Here is a 19,056-nt window from a genome sequence, read left to right as displayed (position 1 = left end):
TGGACAAGACGATGAAAAGCAGCATGGTACAGTAGAAAGGATGGCAGATTTTAGACCAAGATGATTTTATTTATTGTCAATTACTACCTATATGACCCTGGGCAAATTAGTTAACCTCTATGGGCCTGAGTTTTCTTATCTGTAATATTGAGGGGGTGGGGTGAATTTGACTAGAAAACCCTTTTTAGCTCTAAATCTATGACCCTATGAAGAAGGATTCAGACTTTATTCAACCAACAATTCATTCAACAAATACTGAGTTCCTAAAAGGTACAGATGCTATGTGGGCTTATAAAGACATATTAAGACACAGCCATATGCTTTCTTTTTTTGCTGTTACCTAGCTAGCTTAAAATGTTAGCTGCCTAGAAAAAAGTCAACAATTAAGTAATTTAAATACTGATCAGAAGAGAGACAGCAGGCTATTCATTTTATAAATGCTTTAAAGAATGGATAAGTCTCTTTGATGAAGTCTAGAGGTTTAGGGATGCTGGAACCCCAAAATCATGACACACGGTTCCTGCTCGAAAGAATTTGACCTAAATCTTCTTTCAGCCAGAGACAAAGTTTATTAGAACATCCGTCACATTGAGCAGACTCTTAAGGAATCTAAGCATTTGTATCACTAATGCAAGTGGGCCAGATTTTAAGAATCTGAGCAGTGGCTAGATTACAAGAATCTGAGCATCTTGATGAAGACAAGATGGATCTTATATACATAAAGATTGTGGGAGAGATCTAGGAGTGGCCAAGTAGTCTGGGGGGACTGTGAGGTAATAGAATGCATAGACCTGGACCCCATAACGAAGGGAGAAAAAGCCCAGCTAGGATTAAGGGTGAAAAGTGGCCCCAGGCCATAAGGAGGTAAGACAATGGAGGGCTAGGCTAGGTTATGGGTAACAGAGAATTGGGATATTGGGCACAGCCACAATGAAAGGCCAGTTGATGGGATTACAGCCTCAGGCAAACACCAGAGATTTGGCCATGTGGGAAAGTACAGGGTTTTTCCATTCTAGGGTCCAGATCCCAACCCCCATCATCTTTACATTCAGTTCATTGGTATGTTCAGTTCATTTTAGCTTTGCAATTGTGATGGAAAATATGCTAATAGAGTCAGTAGCAAATGATATTGGACGGGGACGATAGGTATCTTACTTAAGAATTAAGGTAAATAATTTAAAATATTTCCAAAACTATTTTAATAGGTTTCATTTGCAAATAAATTATATGCACATTACAAATAATTCGTACTTATTCGTTAGAGGAAAATAAAGTACATATACTTTTACCTTGGCTTGGCAGTAATTAAACTGCATCTTAAAATACATACACTATAATTTGTATTTCCCCCTAATTTTAAAGGTATTTTCTCTTTACTACCTTCTTTCTAAATTAGTGATATTTTACTGAATGTTTAAATTCAGGTTTTATATTATAAATAAGTAGGTATCATCCTAATTTACTGCTTATATATTTTAAGTTCTTGAGTGCATTTCATCAAATATAATGGATTTGTGACATCACTAGTTTAATAATTATTGTAGAATATTGTAGATGATCACATTCTTTTTTTATGTAAAATATATTATATTAACATAGAGAACAAAACATACCACAAGATAAGTGCACTATTTGTGCCAATAATACACCTGAACTCTGAAAAATCACTATTCCTAATCTGAAAAAATCACTATTCCTAAAATATCTTTGCATATTTTAAATTTCATTCGTATAGATTAGATCCACATTTAAATAGTCAATCCTTTATATCCTGTCAGAGGAAGACATTCTATCACTACTTTCTGGTGGCAATGCAGAAAAGCAGGTCATTGGGGTGATGACAGCATAAGTAGCTGAGAGTCTGGCTGGGTTTTACTAGATCTGTTTATACCACACACTGATGGGGTGATGGGAACTGGACCCCTAAAAGGAAAAGATCATGTCTTTGAAAGCAACCCAGTCCCTGAACTTTCCCACACATTTTAGCAGTCCAGATCACTGTGTTTGGTCTAAGGCATCAAGCCCATCCCAGCCTACCTATATATCCAATAATCCTTTTAACAGCCCTTTCACTGTGGCTCTCTGACCACTTAAGTCCTTCCAGTGTCAGCACCTGGCCCACGCCAGGCTATTTTCCATTCCTTAATCCCATCCAGATATTCTTACTGTCTTTTTTTGTATAAAAGTATCAGTCTCACCCCCATTAAGTTTGCAGATTCCCTAAGAATCTCACCAGCTCCTACTGCCCCTTGACTGAAAGAAGGCTTGAGTGCTTGAATTCTTTCCAGGAAGACTCACTCTGTACCCTGACATTTTGGGGTTCCCAGCATCCCAAAACCACATCAATACCACATAAGGTAAGAGACCTCCCAGTGAAGAAAAAGAAGAAGGAATGGTAAAGAGCATGGAGTGAAGCAGGGAAGATAGTAGTCTCACCTATGACGTCTCCCTGCCCAATTTTCATAGCTAAATCATACCTCTCTTAATGTCCTACTCTGAAAGGGTCGTGGTTTTAGGTTCTCAAAGACAATGGTAACAAAGTTCAAGCTCAAACAGGTCTTACCAAATTAAAGGATATCAACTATAAGCCACGAGGGACTGTATGCCCATTTGTTGAACATCAGCCAGTTAAGTTCAGAGAAGCTCTGAACTATATTGGCTAAAGGGAGAAGAATTTGTTTTATACTTATTAGTTTCTGAAAACAATCTATTGAATTATAAAGTTGGGCTCAGATTGAGAGGAGGGAAGACTCACACTTAGGAAATTTCGGATCTTTGAAATACTGAAGAAGAATCGTGCTGCACGCATACACTGGCTCACTAGGCTGGTTTTGATTACAAGTTGTTAGATGCCATGTATTTAATTTCCTAGGCTTATGGTATTCTATTGTTTGGTGGCTGAAAGGGCAAAGAAATTTTATCATGGTTTTTGTTTAGGTCATTAACTTCTTTTTTATGATGAGAATGCTTCAAATTGGCATTAGTCACCAAATATAAAACCTTTGTAACTCTTCATACTTAATACTTTTAAGTTCCAGAGTATAAATAATTTTAGAAATATTAACTTAATCTTCAATATGTTTTGCCAATCACCCTAACATGAATGGAGAAAGTTGTGGTTGACTGCTTTACTTTTTGGATTTTCTTCCACAGTTGATTACTTTAAACACATAAATACAATTTTTATAAATATGTAAAAATTCCTAACCCAAAATTAGAGTTTTAGGATAACAATTGGTTTTAAGAACAAAGACATTTTACCATGATATCAAAAGTCCAAATATTATTAAGTAATGGCAATATGAGTGATATTAGTAGATTTCAATAGAGTACTTACAATTTGTGGCTGTTTGAAAACGAGAAGAAAGTGTATCAGTAACTACATTCCAAAATGTATATAAAATTTCTGACTGACCATCCTAGAGAATAAAAAATGTGAGATTCATTTGAACATTCATTTTTAAGACTACAATGTCTCAAATACAACATCTTAAAACATTTAAAGTTTATTTCAGTAAGAAGCTAAAAGTTTTCTAAAATAATGGAAATATGAACTATTATTAAATATAAAATGTTTACTCAATTTACAGCAACTCAATTCATATATTTATAATGCACAAAAAGTCAATTATCATTTCTTGAGATGTAGCAGAGATACAGATGAAATTGACAAAACAAAAGGCAGACCATTCCCACGCCAAATATGCATAAGAGATAGATCTGCCTGAATGCCAGGAATAAAACTTTCATCAGCAGCTGCTTCTTCGTCTAGAACTTGCCTTCAAAAGTGAGTGTATGCAAAGGAAAGAAATTAATGAAACAAAAGCTTTTTAACAGAAGAGAGAGGCTAGGACATTATCTCTAAGGTAAGACAGAGATGGAAAAAGATATTCTGGGACGAGAAAAATATTAATATATAAGTTCTCTTACTGAAGATTTGATGTGGTACTTTTTTGTGGCACAATACAAATATCACGTTTTAGGGAGTTTTAGAGGTTGACTTTAGAGCTAAAAGTTCTTTTCACTGAGTTCTAGAAAGCCTGGTGATACACTTTTAAATCCAATAGAACAGAAATAGCAAATTGGAAAGTGACAGAAGATTACTATAGACAAGCATGCCAACGACTTAATAAAAAGGTTCAATTGGGGGCTTGACAGAATGGGAAAACACAAATCTATGAAGAGATATAATTCAAAAAGCACAATATCAGGCCATTTACTAAAGGCAAAAATGTTATTACTATCTTCAGAAGCCCTGAAGATATTATTGTATTTTATTGTATTGTATTTTAACACTGCACAATAGTAACGTTTGATATAACTAAATCTTCAAGAAAAGGTACGTACCACATTACATTCTCTTTAGGAAGTCAGGGATATATACAATTGGAAATATTCTCATCCAAAATGGTTAAATAAACTTTATAAATCAAGGGAGGTGACTCAACTATTTAGAAAACACTGCAATCTAGAATGACTGTAATGGATTAATAAAACTAAATTTACATATACTACTTCATATGCTACTACATATATAATTTGCCATTTTCTCTCCATTCTCTCAGCCTATAACAGCTCACATTTAATAGAAATTTCAAAACTACACAGCATTTAATCCATTCACAACAACCTTATGAGATAGGCAGTATAAGTATTATAATTTGCATCTTACAGTTGAGGAAACTAAAGGTTAGAGGGTAAATTACTTGCCTAAAGTCATACTATCAGATTCAGGATTTGAACTCAGACTTGCTGACACTCCAGTCCCCTCTCCCCAACCCCAATCCAGTACTCTTTCTACCACATGACACACTCTCTTTTTACCTATGTTTATATTACCACAACAGCTTCCTAAACCATCTCCCTGGATCCATTTTTATCTCCATACATTCTATGTTGCAAACCACATAGACTACTTTTCCTATGTGGCTCAAGCTGTACATAGCATATGCAGCTATTCTATGCCTGCTTCTAGATGACCAAGTAAGAGCTCTAGGGGGCCTCCTGCTTCCAGCCATGAGTGACTCAGAGGACTTATAAATGGGACATGATTTTTTAAAATCACCTAATTATCTGTTGAGTCAGAAGAGTTAAATAACTCAGTGGAGGTACAAAAGGAGTTATTGTCACCTTGATCTCTCTCTTCCCAGAGGTGAAGTATAGACTGTTAACAGCTGCAATCTGAGAGCAAGGTGGAAGAAAAGAAGATTGCATGGGCTCTCAACTGGTCTCCAAGTGACAACGAACACACTGCCATTTCTGTTTCTTTTCTGTTTGTTCTTTCCTAATCTTAGGTGAACATATATGCCATGGTGGAAGAATCCAGAACAACTGGCGCTCTTGTGAGTTCTGAAAGACTGAAGATCCTAGGACTCTTGAGGACATGGTGGCAGCACTACTCACTGGAGAGGCTGTTTTTGGTTGAAGTAGAAACAGGAATCCTAGCGGCATGGAGGTGTCCTCTGCTGCAGGTTTTGCATTGGAGAAATATGGCTACTGGAAGGAAGACTGACCTAAACTAGACTGTCTGATCAATATAGTGCCAAAGTGAGGTTAAATATAAAATTACAAATTAGCAGCCTTTCAAATTGTTTTATGTCTTGATGAGGTTTAACAACAAAATTCCCAGCTGATTGTATTAGTAGTTATTAGTAAAACTGCTGGATTTTATTTAAATGTTTAAATCATTAATCATTAATGCCCACTGTATTTATTTCTGTGTTCAGCATTTTTTTCTACATAGGAATAAACTACCTGCCCCATGCCTGATTCATATTATGCATTGAGTTCCTCTTTTCCTACTTTCCATTTTTTGGGAGGAAGCTCTAGACATGAGCCATGCGTAAACTGTTGCATAGGATACTTGGGTGGTGAATTTTAACAAACTGATGAGTGTGAGAAAGAAGAGTTCTTGGGGCAGATTCCCCAAGCAATAAGTCTAGCAGAAACTGCAATGACTAGGTACAGGACAGAAAGGGTTGAATGTTCTTGGACCCCTGTGGACTCAACTCAACCAAATAGTCTTAAACATGGCTACACGTAAAATACCATGTTTATTATTTTACTCTTCTGCTCAATGGCTTCCTAAAAGCTCCCTAAAATGAGCATACTAAATCAGTTTGACATTCAAGGCCCTCCACCATCCGGCCCTATTTGACTTCATCCTTTCTCCTTTCATCCTCTCCCCACCCCACCCCCACCCCTACCCTCAACCCCAACTAAGACACTTTTTTCACCTTTGCATAATGTTCTGTTCCCATTCCTGGATTCTCTCCCTCTGTTCACCACTTCTCTAAATGCTACTCATTCTTTTAAGGTCCAGCTCAAGTCCCTCCTGCTCCACAAAAAGTTCAACTATTCTAGCCTGAAATGACACTATTGTTCTTCTTTTGAGTTCCTTGTATGTTAGCAACTGCATCACTACAATGTTTGGCAATTAACAGTTCTCTAAATATTTCACATATGTAATTAGATAAAATTAAATGATAAATTTCTTGAGAGAAGGCACAATGACATATTTCTTTTATATTTTTTCACAAGGCCCAACAGAATGTTGATCACACAGGGTATAGCAAAATGAACAGGGTTTTGGCCTCAGGTCACATAAGTTAAAACCCAGGCTTTATCACTTACTAATTCTGAAACTACTGATAATGCACTTCAGAGACATCACATGGCAGCAAGAACGCCATCCCTGGAGTCAGAAGATGGGTTTAAATCCCAACTGTGTCACTTACTAGCTCTTGTAAGCTCAGGCAAATCACTTAATATCTTAGAACCTCAATCTCCTGGCCTGTAAATTGAGGAACCTCTAGATGGGCCTGTCCCAGCTCTAAAGCCATGAAGCTATGCGTCATAATTTCCTCAAAAAAAAAAAAAAAGCAACCCTTAACAAGTTTTGGGCTGTCTGAGAGGCTTTACCAACCAGAAAGCTGCAGGGACACTTCTTAGCATATCAATCAGCTTCAAGTTCAGTTAAGTGCATAATATGAGGCAGGAGGAGGGCTGCAGAAGTATTGTAAGTTTTATAATTTGGTCCACCTATCAAGATTCTTAGTTCTACTGGTAGCCTCACTCGCTAATGAATGCTCAAAGTAGGAGCACTGACAACATTCTGAGATTCTAGTCCCTCTAGACCAGTGCTTTCCACTCCTGATTGTCAATTCTAATAATTTAACAAAGATTAATTAAAACTATCTATCGGATTCTCCCAATACTCCATAAAACTTGACATTTGCAAATAATGCTCCCCAGCAGAGACATTTCTCTAGAGATTTCTAGAAACTTTCAAAGTAAAATGGCTATGAAAGTGCTAATCAATCAGCAGCACTCAACCACTAAGCTTCATTTTTAAAGCAGACATGAAGGCTACTATAAAAAGAACAGTCTTTTCCTCTGTCAATTATATGATAAATTAATTAGCTTTCATTAAGCTCCTTCCAAACTGATGAAAAGGTTGACACTATGTATGGTGTTCCAATTAAGTTCAATACCTAAGTAAATGGTTTAGAGTTCATATCAATTGCCTTTTTATATCACTATCCAAACAAAAAAAAAATCAACAATAAAGTCTCTCCTCCTAACAGTTGATGTACTTCCTTGTAACTCAGAAATGGGGCAGGGGAGACCAAGGGACATGACATGTTTGCTCCAATTATAGTCAATGAAATTAATTAAGCCCCAATTCACTAAAAGGAACAATGCTTCTTAGAACTTATGGAATTTGAGAATACATAATCCATGCTACCACAATGAGTGACTACATGATTATCTCATATGTAATAACAGCTCACATTTGTTTTGTGTTTTAAGGTTTGCACAATGCTTTACATATATTTTCTCATCTGATCCTAACAATGACTTCATAATACAGGTGATATTATTATCTTTATTTCACATGGTGATAAAACTGAGACTTGGAGAGGGGAAAGGGTCTTGCTTGGCATAACATAGCAAGTAAATGTCTAAGACAGAATTTGAACTCAGGTCTTCCTGACTGTAGTCTTATCATTTTATCCGTTATTCAACACTGCCTTGGGGAGAAAGTCTAGCAACTATTGAGCTTCAGGGATCAGCACATTGGATGACAGGAACACAGAATTTCATAGCTGGAAGAAACCTTCAAGATTTTCTGGTCCAAATCTTTTATTTGCAGATAAGGAAACTGAGGCTTAGAAAGAATGATTGGCCTACAGTCAGACAGTTAGTGGTAAAGGTAGGATAACAGTATATATGCTAAAATCATGAAAATTATTTAATAAGTTTAAGTTCTGTTTAAGTATTATTTTAAAATAGTTTGTGATACTAGCTCTGACAAAAAGTTTCTGTAATGAAAAATGAAGAAAACTGGATCAAATTAGTGTACTTGTTGATTATGACTCTATCGAAGGTAAATAAAAACAAGCATTTAGAGGCAAAGGGAAAAACGAATAAACACAGAAGGCAATACAGTGGGAAGGAGTAAATGATGAATTATAGACATTAACATCTACTAGGTAGTTACTGGAATAGAGTGCTGGACCTGGAGTTCGAAAGACCTGAGTTCAAATCCTGTCTCAGATTCTCACTAGCTGTGGGGCTTTGAATAAGTCACTTAATGTTTTTGTGCCTCCATTTCCTCATCTATGAAATGGGGATAATAAGCAGCCCCTATCATCTGGATCATTGTGAAGATTAAATGAGATAACATGTAGTGTTTTGCAAAAATTAAAGCACTACATTAATAATAGTTATTATTATTAGGTGAAGTTCATTTTAAAGAAAATAAATAAATTCAAACAGAATTGGTTTAATTATTGTTAAAAAATTTAGGTCATGACAAATTAGGTATTTAAGAGTTCTTTATTTAAGTCAAGATTTTTTTTTCTTGTATTTCTAAACTTAGTATACAGATTTATTTATGGTAAGAATGTCAAAATTAACATGCTTTAGTTTATCTAATAGTATGTCCTCCTTATTGCCACTGGATAAAGATTTCACACTCACAGTACCAATGGATAAGTTAATGGTTATAGAAAGTCTAAAAATTGTGATTCTTAGAACCTGTACTCCCTTTTTTGCCAGTCTGACACCATCATTACTACTGGCCATTTGATATTTTTCTTTGCTTATTCATAATCAAATGACCAATCTAGTGGAGAAAAGCCTCCATACTAATGTAGGCTAGTCTTTGAAAGTAGACTAAAGGAAATGAATTTGGATTAACAGTCTGTGGTGGAACTATATTAAAAAAGTTTCTAGCACAGTAAAACATTATGTTGCCTTGGCACAGCTTTAGAGAACTTATGGTTATTTCCATGCCATGAGGAGAATCTGAGTAAGACTTTAAGGTACCTAAATGGAGGGATAGTTTAGAAGCAGTTCCTTTGTAGAAAAAGTTGTAGCTAAGTTGAAGAGTATCTCTTCAGGAGCAGAAAGCATCAGTTTTACTGTGTACCAAAGGTAAAAGAAACATCATTTTATGTCATCATATTTGGTTATCACCTTCTGTAGTGGTCATAAATATTTGTAAAAAAATTATGAAATTATGGTTTATGTAGTAACATCTATTACAATGGATAATATGCAAAAGAATTCTACAATGAGCTCAAGAAGGCCCTCCAAATTAAATCAACATATATTTTGGTACTAGATGACTTCAGTAAAAAGGGTGGGCATAGATAAGAATGTTGAAAAATTTAGGTTGGAAAATATGGTTCAGGAGTAAAGAATAAGACAGGTCAAGGGTGGGCAGACTACACAGAAGCTATGTATTTATTCATCATGAATACTTTCTTAAAACAAAAAAATTGTGGGGAAACTACTGTACCTATCTCTTTGAAAGCTATCATTTTAAAATGTATTTCAAAAGTTAATTTCAGGGGGCAGCTAGGTGGTGTAGTAGATAGAGCACCAGCCCTGGAGTCAGGAGGACCTAAGTTCAAATCTGGCCTCAGATACTTGACATTTACTAGCTGTGTGACCCTGGGCAAATCACTTAACCCCAACTTCAAAAAATAAGTAAAAGTTAATTTCATAAGGACTTTCTACAGGAATCTCAAACTTTTAAAAATAAAAAAAAACATAACTTAGCCACCTATAACATTAAGTGATAGTTTACTTGAAATTCAGGTATAATGCATAGGAATATACATACTCAAAATGGCTAGCATTGCAAACCCTGACCTACAAATATATTTCTTTTACTTATTTATTTGTTTGTTTGCTTATTTGTTTATTTGTTTATTTATTTTTAGGCAACTGGGGTTAAGTGACTTGCCCAGGGTCACATAGCTAGTAAGTGTCAAGTGTCTGGTCTGAGGCCACATTTGAACTCAGGTCCTCCTGACTTCAGGGCCGGTACTCTATCCACTGCGCCATCTAGCCGCCCCTCCTACAAATATATTTTAAATTTGTTTATTTTCATTCTGACCTTAACAAACACTAATTAAAATGGGCATTTCTCTATACATAGTAGAATAAAGGATTATACATGGAACTGTGCAGCTTGCTTTTTAAAAAACTGTATATATAATAAATTCAAGTTATCTTGCTTGACTGAGATTCTGGAGATTGTTCTCTCCTGTGTGTTTTTTAAAAAGATGCCTCCATAGCCCTGTCACAGGGCCACTTTTCCCCAGACTGAACAAGAATTCAGCTAGTTTTTCCCCTCAACAAAGCTACTCTGAATATCTGACTGGCTGAGGGGGTTAAGGATCCAACTATGTTACACTTCAGTGTTGGGGGATGTGTTAAAGCTGTGAAAGGAGAGGAGGGGAGCTTGATCTACCCACATTAAGTGCTACATTATCCTCACTGAATACCCTTTCTGTGCTATAGCTAAGTAATCCTCCTTTTGTAAACTGCTGAATGAATATGAGTGCTTCATTTTGTTGCTAGAGAGAAGCTGACCTAAGAGGACACTGGCCTAAGTCAGGTTCTCTTTTCTTAATTTTTGTTGACTTTATCTTTTTCCCCCTCCCTACTCTCCTCCATGCTAGAGGAGGGGAAAAAAAGAAAGAAAGAAAGAAAAAGAAAGTCCCTGTAACAAATACACATAATGGAGCAAATCAAATTCCCATCCTGGCTATGTCTGACAATGAAAGTCTTATTCTTCATCTTAAGTGCTTAATCTCTATGTCAAGAGGTGGGTAGCACACTTTGTCATCAGTCCTCCTGAACTGGAGTTGTTCACTGCACTGATCAGAGTTCTCAAGTCTTTCAAAATTGTTTTTCATTATGTTATATAAATTGTTCTACTGATTTAGCTCACTTCATTCTGCAACAGTTCATACAACTCTCCCCAGATTTCTCTGAAATAATTTTTTTTTCTTTATTTCTTGAGGTACAATAATATTCCATTACATTCCTAAATCACAATTTTGTTTAGCCATTCCTAATTGATAGGTACCCCCTCAGTTTGTAGTTCTTTGCCAATATAAAAATAGCTGCTAGCAATTTTCTGGACAAAATGAGTCTTTTTCCTCTTACTTTGATATAGTAGGAGTATAGGGATAATAATAGTATCTCTGGATCAAAGGGCATGTTCACAAGTCCTACCCTATAAATTGATAGCAAACATGACAGAGATTAACTATCATTTACCAGGATGGGGACATAGGTGGTAAGTTGTCAGAATCAGGATATAAACCCAGGTCCTCTGACTCTAGATCCTTCCAATGTACTCTTCTGACAAAGCCAGATCAGACTGCAGGAATGTATCTGCCTAGAGATCTCAATGATTCTAAATTGCTTACTCTCATAAAAACCCATTCCTTTATTCCAAGATATGTTTTCTCAATAATGCTAGGTGGATACGAACCATATAGTACCATGATTTCAAAAAACATCAAAATTTTAAAAAGACACCCAGTCATTGGACATAGGTTACAAGATGTAGCAATATTGATTATATTATCAACAATTAACAGCATGCAAGATGTGACCTGAAAAGATATTATCAATGTTATATAAGATCAGAAATGAAGCTAGTATCATGAAATAAGAATGAAAAGTCCAGAAGAGAGACATCCTGAAGGCAAAAACGTCAACTTTGTGCTAGCACAAGGATAACAATGGAGGAAGGTCTCCACTGGAATGGAGCTTCCCCGACAGGACATGAATGAGAACTGTCCCAATGAAAGGGCATCAGTGCTGTGATCTGCACAAACGCAGGGAAGAACCAGACTGATGAAATCACAGATGGATCCATCAAAAGAGCAAAGGAGCAGGGCAGCTGAAGCACGCTGACCAGTGACAAGCAATGCTGTACTGTTTGTTTCTGGTCTCCCCACCTCCAATCTATCCTCTACAGAGCATCCAAAGGAATATTCCTACGGCACCGTTTTAATCAGGACAAGCTCTTGCTCCAGAAGTCTTAGGGTCATAGAATAAGATATTTAGAGCTGGCGGAGGCCTTGGAGGTCATCTAATCCAATGCCTTCATCTTAAAGATTAGGAAACCAAGTCCCAGAAAGTTAAGTGACTTGAACAACGCTACAAAGGCTGGTCCAAAGTAGCATTATCCTTGACTCCTTACTCTCCCTTACTACATCTAAATTTATATCTATATCTATGTATATACACATTTATATATATAGGACATAAATATATTTTATCATGCATATACATATATATGAAGACAGAGGCTGTCTTCCATATATATAACCATATACACACACCCCCATTCATATTTGTCAATGACCAAATCTTGCAATTTGTATTTTCACAAATCTTGCATCTATCCTCTTATCTCAACCAATGTAGTTGAGACCCTAATCACTTCTCTCCTGTACTATTGAAATTGCTCCCTCAAATCTCTCCCTCATACATTCTATACACAGCTGACAAAACTATTTCACTAAAATACACCATTTCACTAAAGATTGGGGCAACTAGGTGGCATAGTAGATAAACAGACAAATGGAGACAGGCCTGGAGTCTGGAAGACTCACCTTTGCAAGTTCAAATTTGGTGTCAGATACTTACTAGCTGTGTGACCCTGGACAAGTCATTTAACTCTGTTTGCTTCAGTCTTCTCATTTGTAAAATGAGCTGAAGAAGGAAATGGCAAACCACTCCAGTATCTTTGCCAACAAAACTCCAGATGGAGTCATAAAGAGGCAGACACAACTGAAATACAACTGAACAAAAACAGGTCTGATTATGTCACTCCCCTACTCAATTATTGCCTGTAAGATTGAAGAAACTCCAAAATATGGCTTTTAAAGACTTCTACAACATAGTCCTAACCTTTCCAACCATATTACACTTTGCACCCACTACGGTTCTGCTAACCTGACTTTATTGCTCTTCTTCTCATAGAACACTCCATCTCCCATGCCCAGCTGTCCTCCATCCTGAGTTCTGCTGCTCAAAATCCTTTGTTTCCTTCAAAACTCAAGTACCATGAAGATTTCCTGATCTCCTTAAAATTTACCTTATATTTATTTTGTATAGCCTTACGTATACATTATTTCCTAACAGAACATAAGTCACTTAAAGGCAATGACTGTTTCAGTTTTGTCTTTGTATTGCCAGTGCCTGGCACAGTGCCTGGCACAGAGTAGGTACTTACTAAATGCTTGTTGACTGAATGATAGTGGCAGAGCTCAGGAAGTCCCCACTGCCTCTGGGTAAAAAACCACAAACTCCTAAACTTGGTACTTTAAGCTTTTTATTATATGGCTCTGGCCTACCTTTCTAGACTTATTTCATATTATTACTCTTCACACACTCTGTAGCTTTGCACAAATTTCTCCTTTCACAACTTGAAGGCTCAGCTTAGGTGTCACTTGCTATGGGAAGCCTTCCAGATTCATCCCTAGTTGTTAGTACTCTTCTCTCCTCAAATTATCTTCTATTTACTTATCCATATACATGTTGTTTGGCACCAGCACAAGAAGAAAGAATTAGATTTTTCTTCTCTGTACTTGTATACCAGTGATGAGGAGAGTGCTTTGCACATATAAGACATTTAATACAAATTTGCTGAATGGCTAAGAAAAAATATAATTGGCTTAGAATTAGATATGTACCACGTTTGAAAAACACAATAGCATCTATGCAAAGCCAATGTAATACTTTTCTGAGCTTAATACAAACTTATGCCATAGGATCCTAGCCGGGACCCATGCGTTATTTGTTTGGGCTTGCTTATTTAAGCATTTATGATCACACATGTCATCTCAAGCTATACATATGACCTCACAAATAATGAAATAAAAATTTCCATTATGATTTTGGATTTAATTACATGTTGCTATTTTCTTTTAAAGTCTGAGGTTTTGCTATTAACTATTTATTTTGTTTTATTGATTTCTTTTTAATTTTAACGGAACAAAATGATAAATATTTTGTATACCGATCAATTCATCTTGCTATTTTTCTACATTTCTTTAGAAGTCAGTATATCAGACAGAACTTTTTTTAAACAAAATCCATTTCCAACCTTGGATCTTTGAAAAACATCAATCAGGTGGGCATTGCAATATTAGGACTACTACAGTCTCCTCTTTTTAAGCCACCTTCTGCTAATGGTGACACAATCTCACTTTCTTTTGATGTTGCTTTTTTCACTACTTATTGACTCATAGGAAATAAGAGATAAAGAATTTCCTATAGATTTTTTTCAAGCTGAAACATTTGTGATTTTTTCCTACATAGTAGATGGATCCCCAAAAAATGTACACCTTTCCCACCCTTCCCCATGTGTATAACATATTTCAACTCATCATACACTGTTCATATTAGTACACATCAAATGCTTCATTGGAAGCCTATCAAATTTTCTAAAATATCTGTCCATAAAACTTCTGGTAGTAGCGAGTTGTGGATTTCAAAACAATAAAATTATCTTTCTAAGAGATTTTTGCTATTGCCTCCAATTCTCCATTGGTTATTTACAGAGTACTGCTGAAGGAGATGAAAGCATTAACTTTTAAGTTGCTGTTTCTGATAAATCTTCCTTTCTCAGTACACACTCCTAGGAGTTAGATCTTGAAACACACATTACGGGAATATGCCCCTAAACTAGTCTTATACTAGAGTCACATTTACTTTCAGTTTGGCTCTAGCTAGTACATATAGGCTGGGGAAGACTATTTTTTTTTTTTGGCTTTTTGGTGAAGCAATCAGGGTTAAGTGATTTGTCCAGGGTCACAATGCTAGTAAGTGTCAAGTGTCTGAGGCCGGATTTGAACTTAGGTCCTCCTGATTCCAAGGCCAGAGCTTAACCCATTGCATTACCTGGCTACCCCAAAGACTATATTTCTTTAATCGAGGATGAGGATAAGCTTTTTCCCAAGAGGAAAGTGTGGTACTGAAATTGACCCTAGACTTTGACTCATGGAGAATATAAACCTTGACCTTTTGGAACCACTCTGAGTTTAATTTCTGGATTAGCCCTGTTTTAGTTCAGTTTCTAATTGCAGGGCTTGGGTAATTGGGTGGTAGGTGAAAAGAGAATGGGAACTGGGGAAGGGAATGAGAGGTAATCCTGCACTGGGAAAGAAGCTTGAAAGGTAATACTGGGAGGCTCTTATACTTACAATTAGCTCCCAAACCACTAGGACAAAGCAGATGAGACTGCCTCTCTGAATTTTTGCCTTTTTGTGATTTCTCTTTCCACTCAAAGCTACTTCTAAAGTTTACCATAACTTGATTTCTTCTGTAGGACCTAAGTGAAGATAGCTTATGGATATGGCTAGGGTATCCATCAATGGGAGATGAATAGTCTTGCACTTGGATATTATTTCCTTGGCACAGCTTTTCATGTATCACATATACATAAAAACATAAAAAGCCAATTGTAGAAACAGGCAAAATATATATTATAATTAAATGGGATCTAAATTATTCAAGATAAACTGATGGGGAACATCTAGTATAAATGACAACTGGGTTAATAAGAAATGATCAGAATTTAAAACTTTTGATTGTGGGGAAATCAAAATGTATTCTCACCAAAGGACTCAGAGATTATAATTTTCCCCAAAGATTTACGAAACCAGTAGACTAGGAGGAGAACTATCTTCCATGCCAATTTTCATATGTACTACTATTAAGAGATAGTAATACATATGAGTGCAAACCTGGCTAACTGGGAAATCAGTTCCATTTAGGAATATGGTAGGTGGCACAAATACTTGGGCATTTTTCAGGAGAACTGTCTGATGCGAGAATTAATATGACCATGATATAAAATGAGGTAATTAACTTAGTTTAAAGGAGATATTCTCTGCCTAAAACTGAGAACCAAACCAATTTGATAACAACCTAATTTAATATCAAAACTATTAAATCGAGGATAGGGATTGTCTTTCTTTTTCATGTTTGTATCCATAGCACTTAGCACAATGCCTAGCACATAGCAGGCACTTAATAAATGTTTACTGAATTGAATTAAAATAGTAAGTAAAAGATGTAATATGCATTATGCTATAATACTTGAGGCTTCTAGAGGTATCTATTTAGAATTCCTAGTGGGTTTCTGTTAGGAACAGAATTATTAAGGAGTTTATTCAGGTGAACCACAAAAAGCTGTTCCTCTGGGATATTTAGATTTTCTAAGTAAACATACTGAGAGATCTGTTAAGAGCTGGAAAGGCTTAAGGGGTATGGTCATTCAGATTTCTAATCAAGTTAAAATGCTACAGAAACCTGAGCATGGAATTTTATTCAAAGCACTTTGCTGGATATCCTAAAATTTCTCTCAAATAATGTTTTTAATAGTATTATTAAATCATTTGACATGTCCAAAGGGATAAAAAGAACATAGTTTTTCAAACAGAGAATTTTCATTAGTGCTATAGCTGCTCCAAATGCTGAACACACTCCAAATTTAGCTTAATGCAGCCTACTCACATGATTACAAGATTATGTTTGATGGTAAAACTTTCTGGCTTGAAAAATCTAAGTACTATGTCTACACTTCCACATGCAATTTTAACTGGTTTAATCCCATAAATGAAATGCTACAACCTGTTTTCCAATATACAGATCCTAAACAATTAATAACCTCCTGGGCTCACTTGTGAACAAAATATTATATATTAAATGAAATACAGTTTTAATTGTTGAAAATCTCAAAAACTGGTACTAAATTGCATTAGGACTGAAAATCTTACTGTCAGACAATGAATTAAAATTCTTATTACATTTTGTTTTTAAGTCAAGTATTGGAAATATAAAGCTGAAAGAAAAAGTATTTAACATACAACATTTTGAGTATTTTATATGAATCAATCAGGAATGCGGGTCTCATCAAAATATACTATGTCTTAAAAATACTGGGTTACAGGGAAGAATATTAAATTCTTTTTACTAGTACACTGGCAGAATTATACACTTACATTAAAGAATAGCTTGTGCTAAGAAATCATACAAACAATACACTTGTAGACTTGAAGGATCATTCCAGAGGATATCCTTACAATTCCTCACATTCAACCCTAAGTGGGGTAGGGACCTTTCTGTGTTGGATGTAGGGGAAGAGTGAGCCACTTCTAAGATTCTTTCCCATGTCATTTTAGAGTGGTATAAGAAGCCTTACAAAAGGAACTAAAAACTTACTCATTAGCTCCAAGGCATATTGGCCCAGGCCAGTCTCAAAAAAGAGCATAAAATTCCTAGAGGAAGGAGCAGCTGCAGCAGCAGATGACAACTTTGGCAGATGGCAGCAGCTCCTAGAAAAAGCAATGAATTATGGCCCCAGAGGTGGAATGAAACAGCAACAGGAACAAGAGGTCTAAGGCTGTGCGAAGGAAGAGGCAAGAAGCACAGTTAAGGGGCAGCAAGGCATTCACCATTTCTGAGAGACAAGAGATGTGACTGGTGTCCAGCTGCAGCAGAATCCTTCATTCCCTCAGAACAGGATTGGGGTTAAAAAAGGATTCTCTTCCCCACTACTGTAGGAGAGGTGGTAGCAGATTGTGCCCTTTCACACATGACACAAGAGCTGAGAATAAAGCTACTACTAGAAATTCTCTATGATTTACTTTGTTATTCTTTCACATTTGAATGCTTGGATATCTGATTTATTATTTCTGCCTTGTTTTTTTGGTGAAGAATGAACTGGATGGGGGCTTGTACCACATTTGCATAAATACAAAAACTAAAACACCAAAGCTGGCAACTGGCATAACAATTTGTTCCATTATTAAGTGGGAGCACAGAGATATATCATATCCACTGTTACTGTCTTCCCTCATACCTAATCCAATTTTCCTATTTAAACCTGGATATTTTGTCTTCAACCTGAAGAACACTGATCACGTAAAACAATGAGGAGACTCATTATTATGATATTTGCCAAAGATTTCTGAAAGAAGGCTCTGAGTACTAATGGATAAAGTATTCTCTATCATCTGTAATCAAAGTTCCTGACAAATACCAACAGAGATGTAGGAATTTCAATCTAAGAATTAGTGTTACTTAAAAGACAACTGAATTTTCTTTAATTCAAGAGAGAAAGTGAAATGATTTAATACTTTTAATAAGACTAAAAAAACTTAATAAAAATTAATTTTCACTATTTCTATAGCAACATAACTGCTAAGTGATAGATTATTAAGAATATCTATCACTGAACAGGGAAGTGAGAAAGAAAAATAGTTGAGTACACAAATATTTAACATTGTAGGATGTACTGATTAAATCAAACATAATAGATATTATTAAAATAAATATTATTAAAATGATAATATTAATTGCATTAATAATACAGATGAATAAACTCTAATGAAGACATAAGATTTCAAAGAAATCACTTTGATTTTATCTCTTATGGCATAAATTCACATATTTATTTTAAAAATCCTTATCACTTGGTATGTATACAATACAATAGTAAGGTTTAAAAATATGTTCATAGAAGCAATGTAAAAAAGTTTAAATGTTTTCATATTTTAAAACCATAAGATTTCTGGTTAAATAATTCACACTTCAATGCATCAGCAAACTCACTGATACAGATGTTCTTTCTGTGGTTCATATTACAACCCATCAATGCCTTCTTATCCTGTACAATTCTTATTCAAATCCTCCCATAAATCTTCCATGGCACATCCATTGAAAGGT

General features: G+C 35.6%; 1 protein-coding gene across 1 annotated transcript in view; it reads right to left on the bottom strand.

The window, feature by feature from the left end:
• Window positions 1–19,056, bottom strand: part of COG5 (component of oligomeric golgi complex 5) — a 353,574-nt gene that overhangs the window by 94,150 nt on the left and 240,368 nt on the right. Inside the window, exon 11 of the mRNA XM_020984583.2 lies at window positions 3,338–3,419. Within this exon, the coding sequence (XP_020840242.1) occupies window positions 3,338–3,419 (82 nt within the window). The remainder of the gene's footprint in view (window positions 1–3,337; window positions 3,420–19,056) is intronic.

The sequence above is a fragment of the Phascolarctos cinereus genome, unplaced genomic scaffold (assembly GCF_003287225.1).
Source record: "Phascolarctos cinereus isolate Bilbo 61053 unplaced genomic scaffold, phaCin_HiC Scaffold_1;HRSCAF=81, whole genome shotgun sequence".
Taxonomy (NCBI): Eukaryota; Metazoa; Chordata; class Mammalia; order Diprotodontia; family Phascolarctidae; genus Phascolarctos; species Phascolarctos cinereus.
Note: the sequence above shows the minus strand (reverse complement) of the source record. Positions and strands in the feature narration are given on the sequence as shown.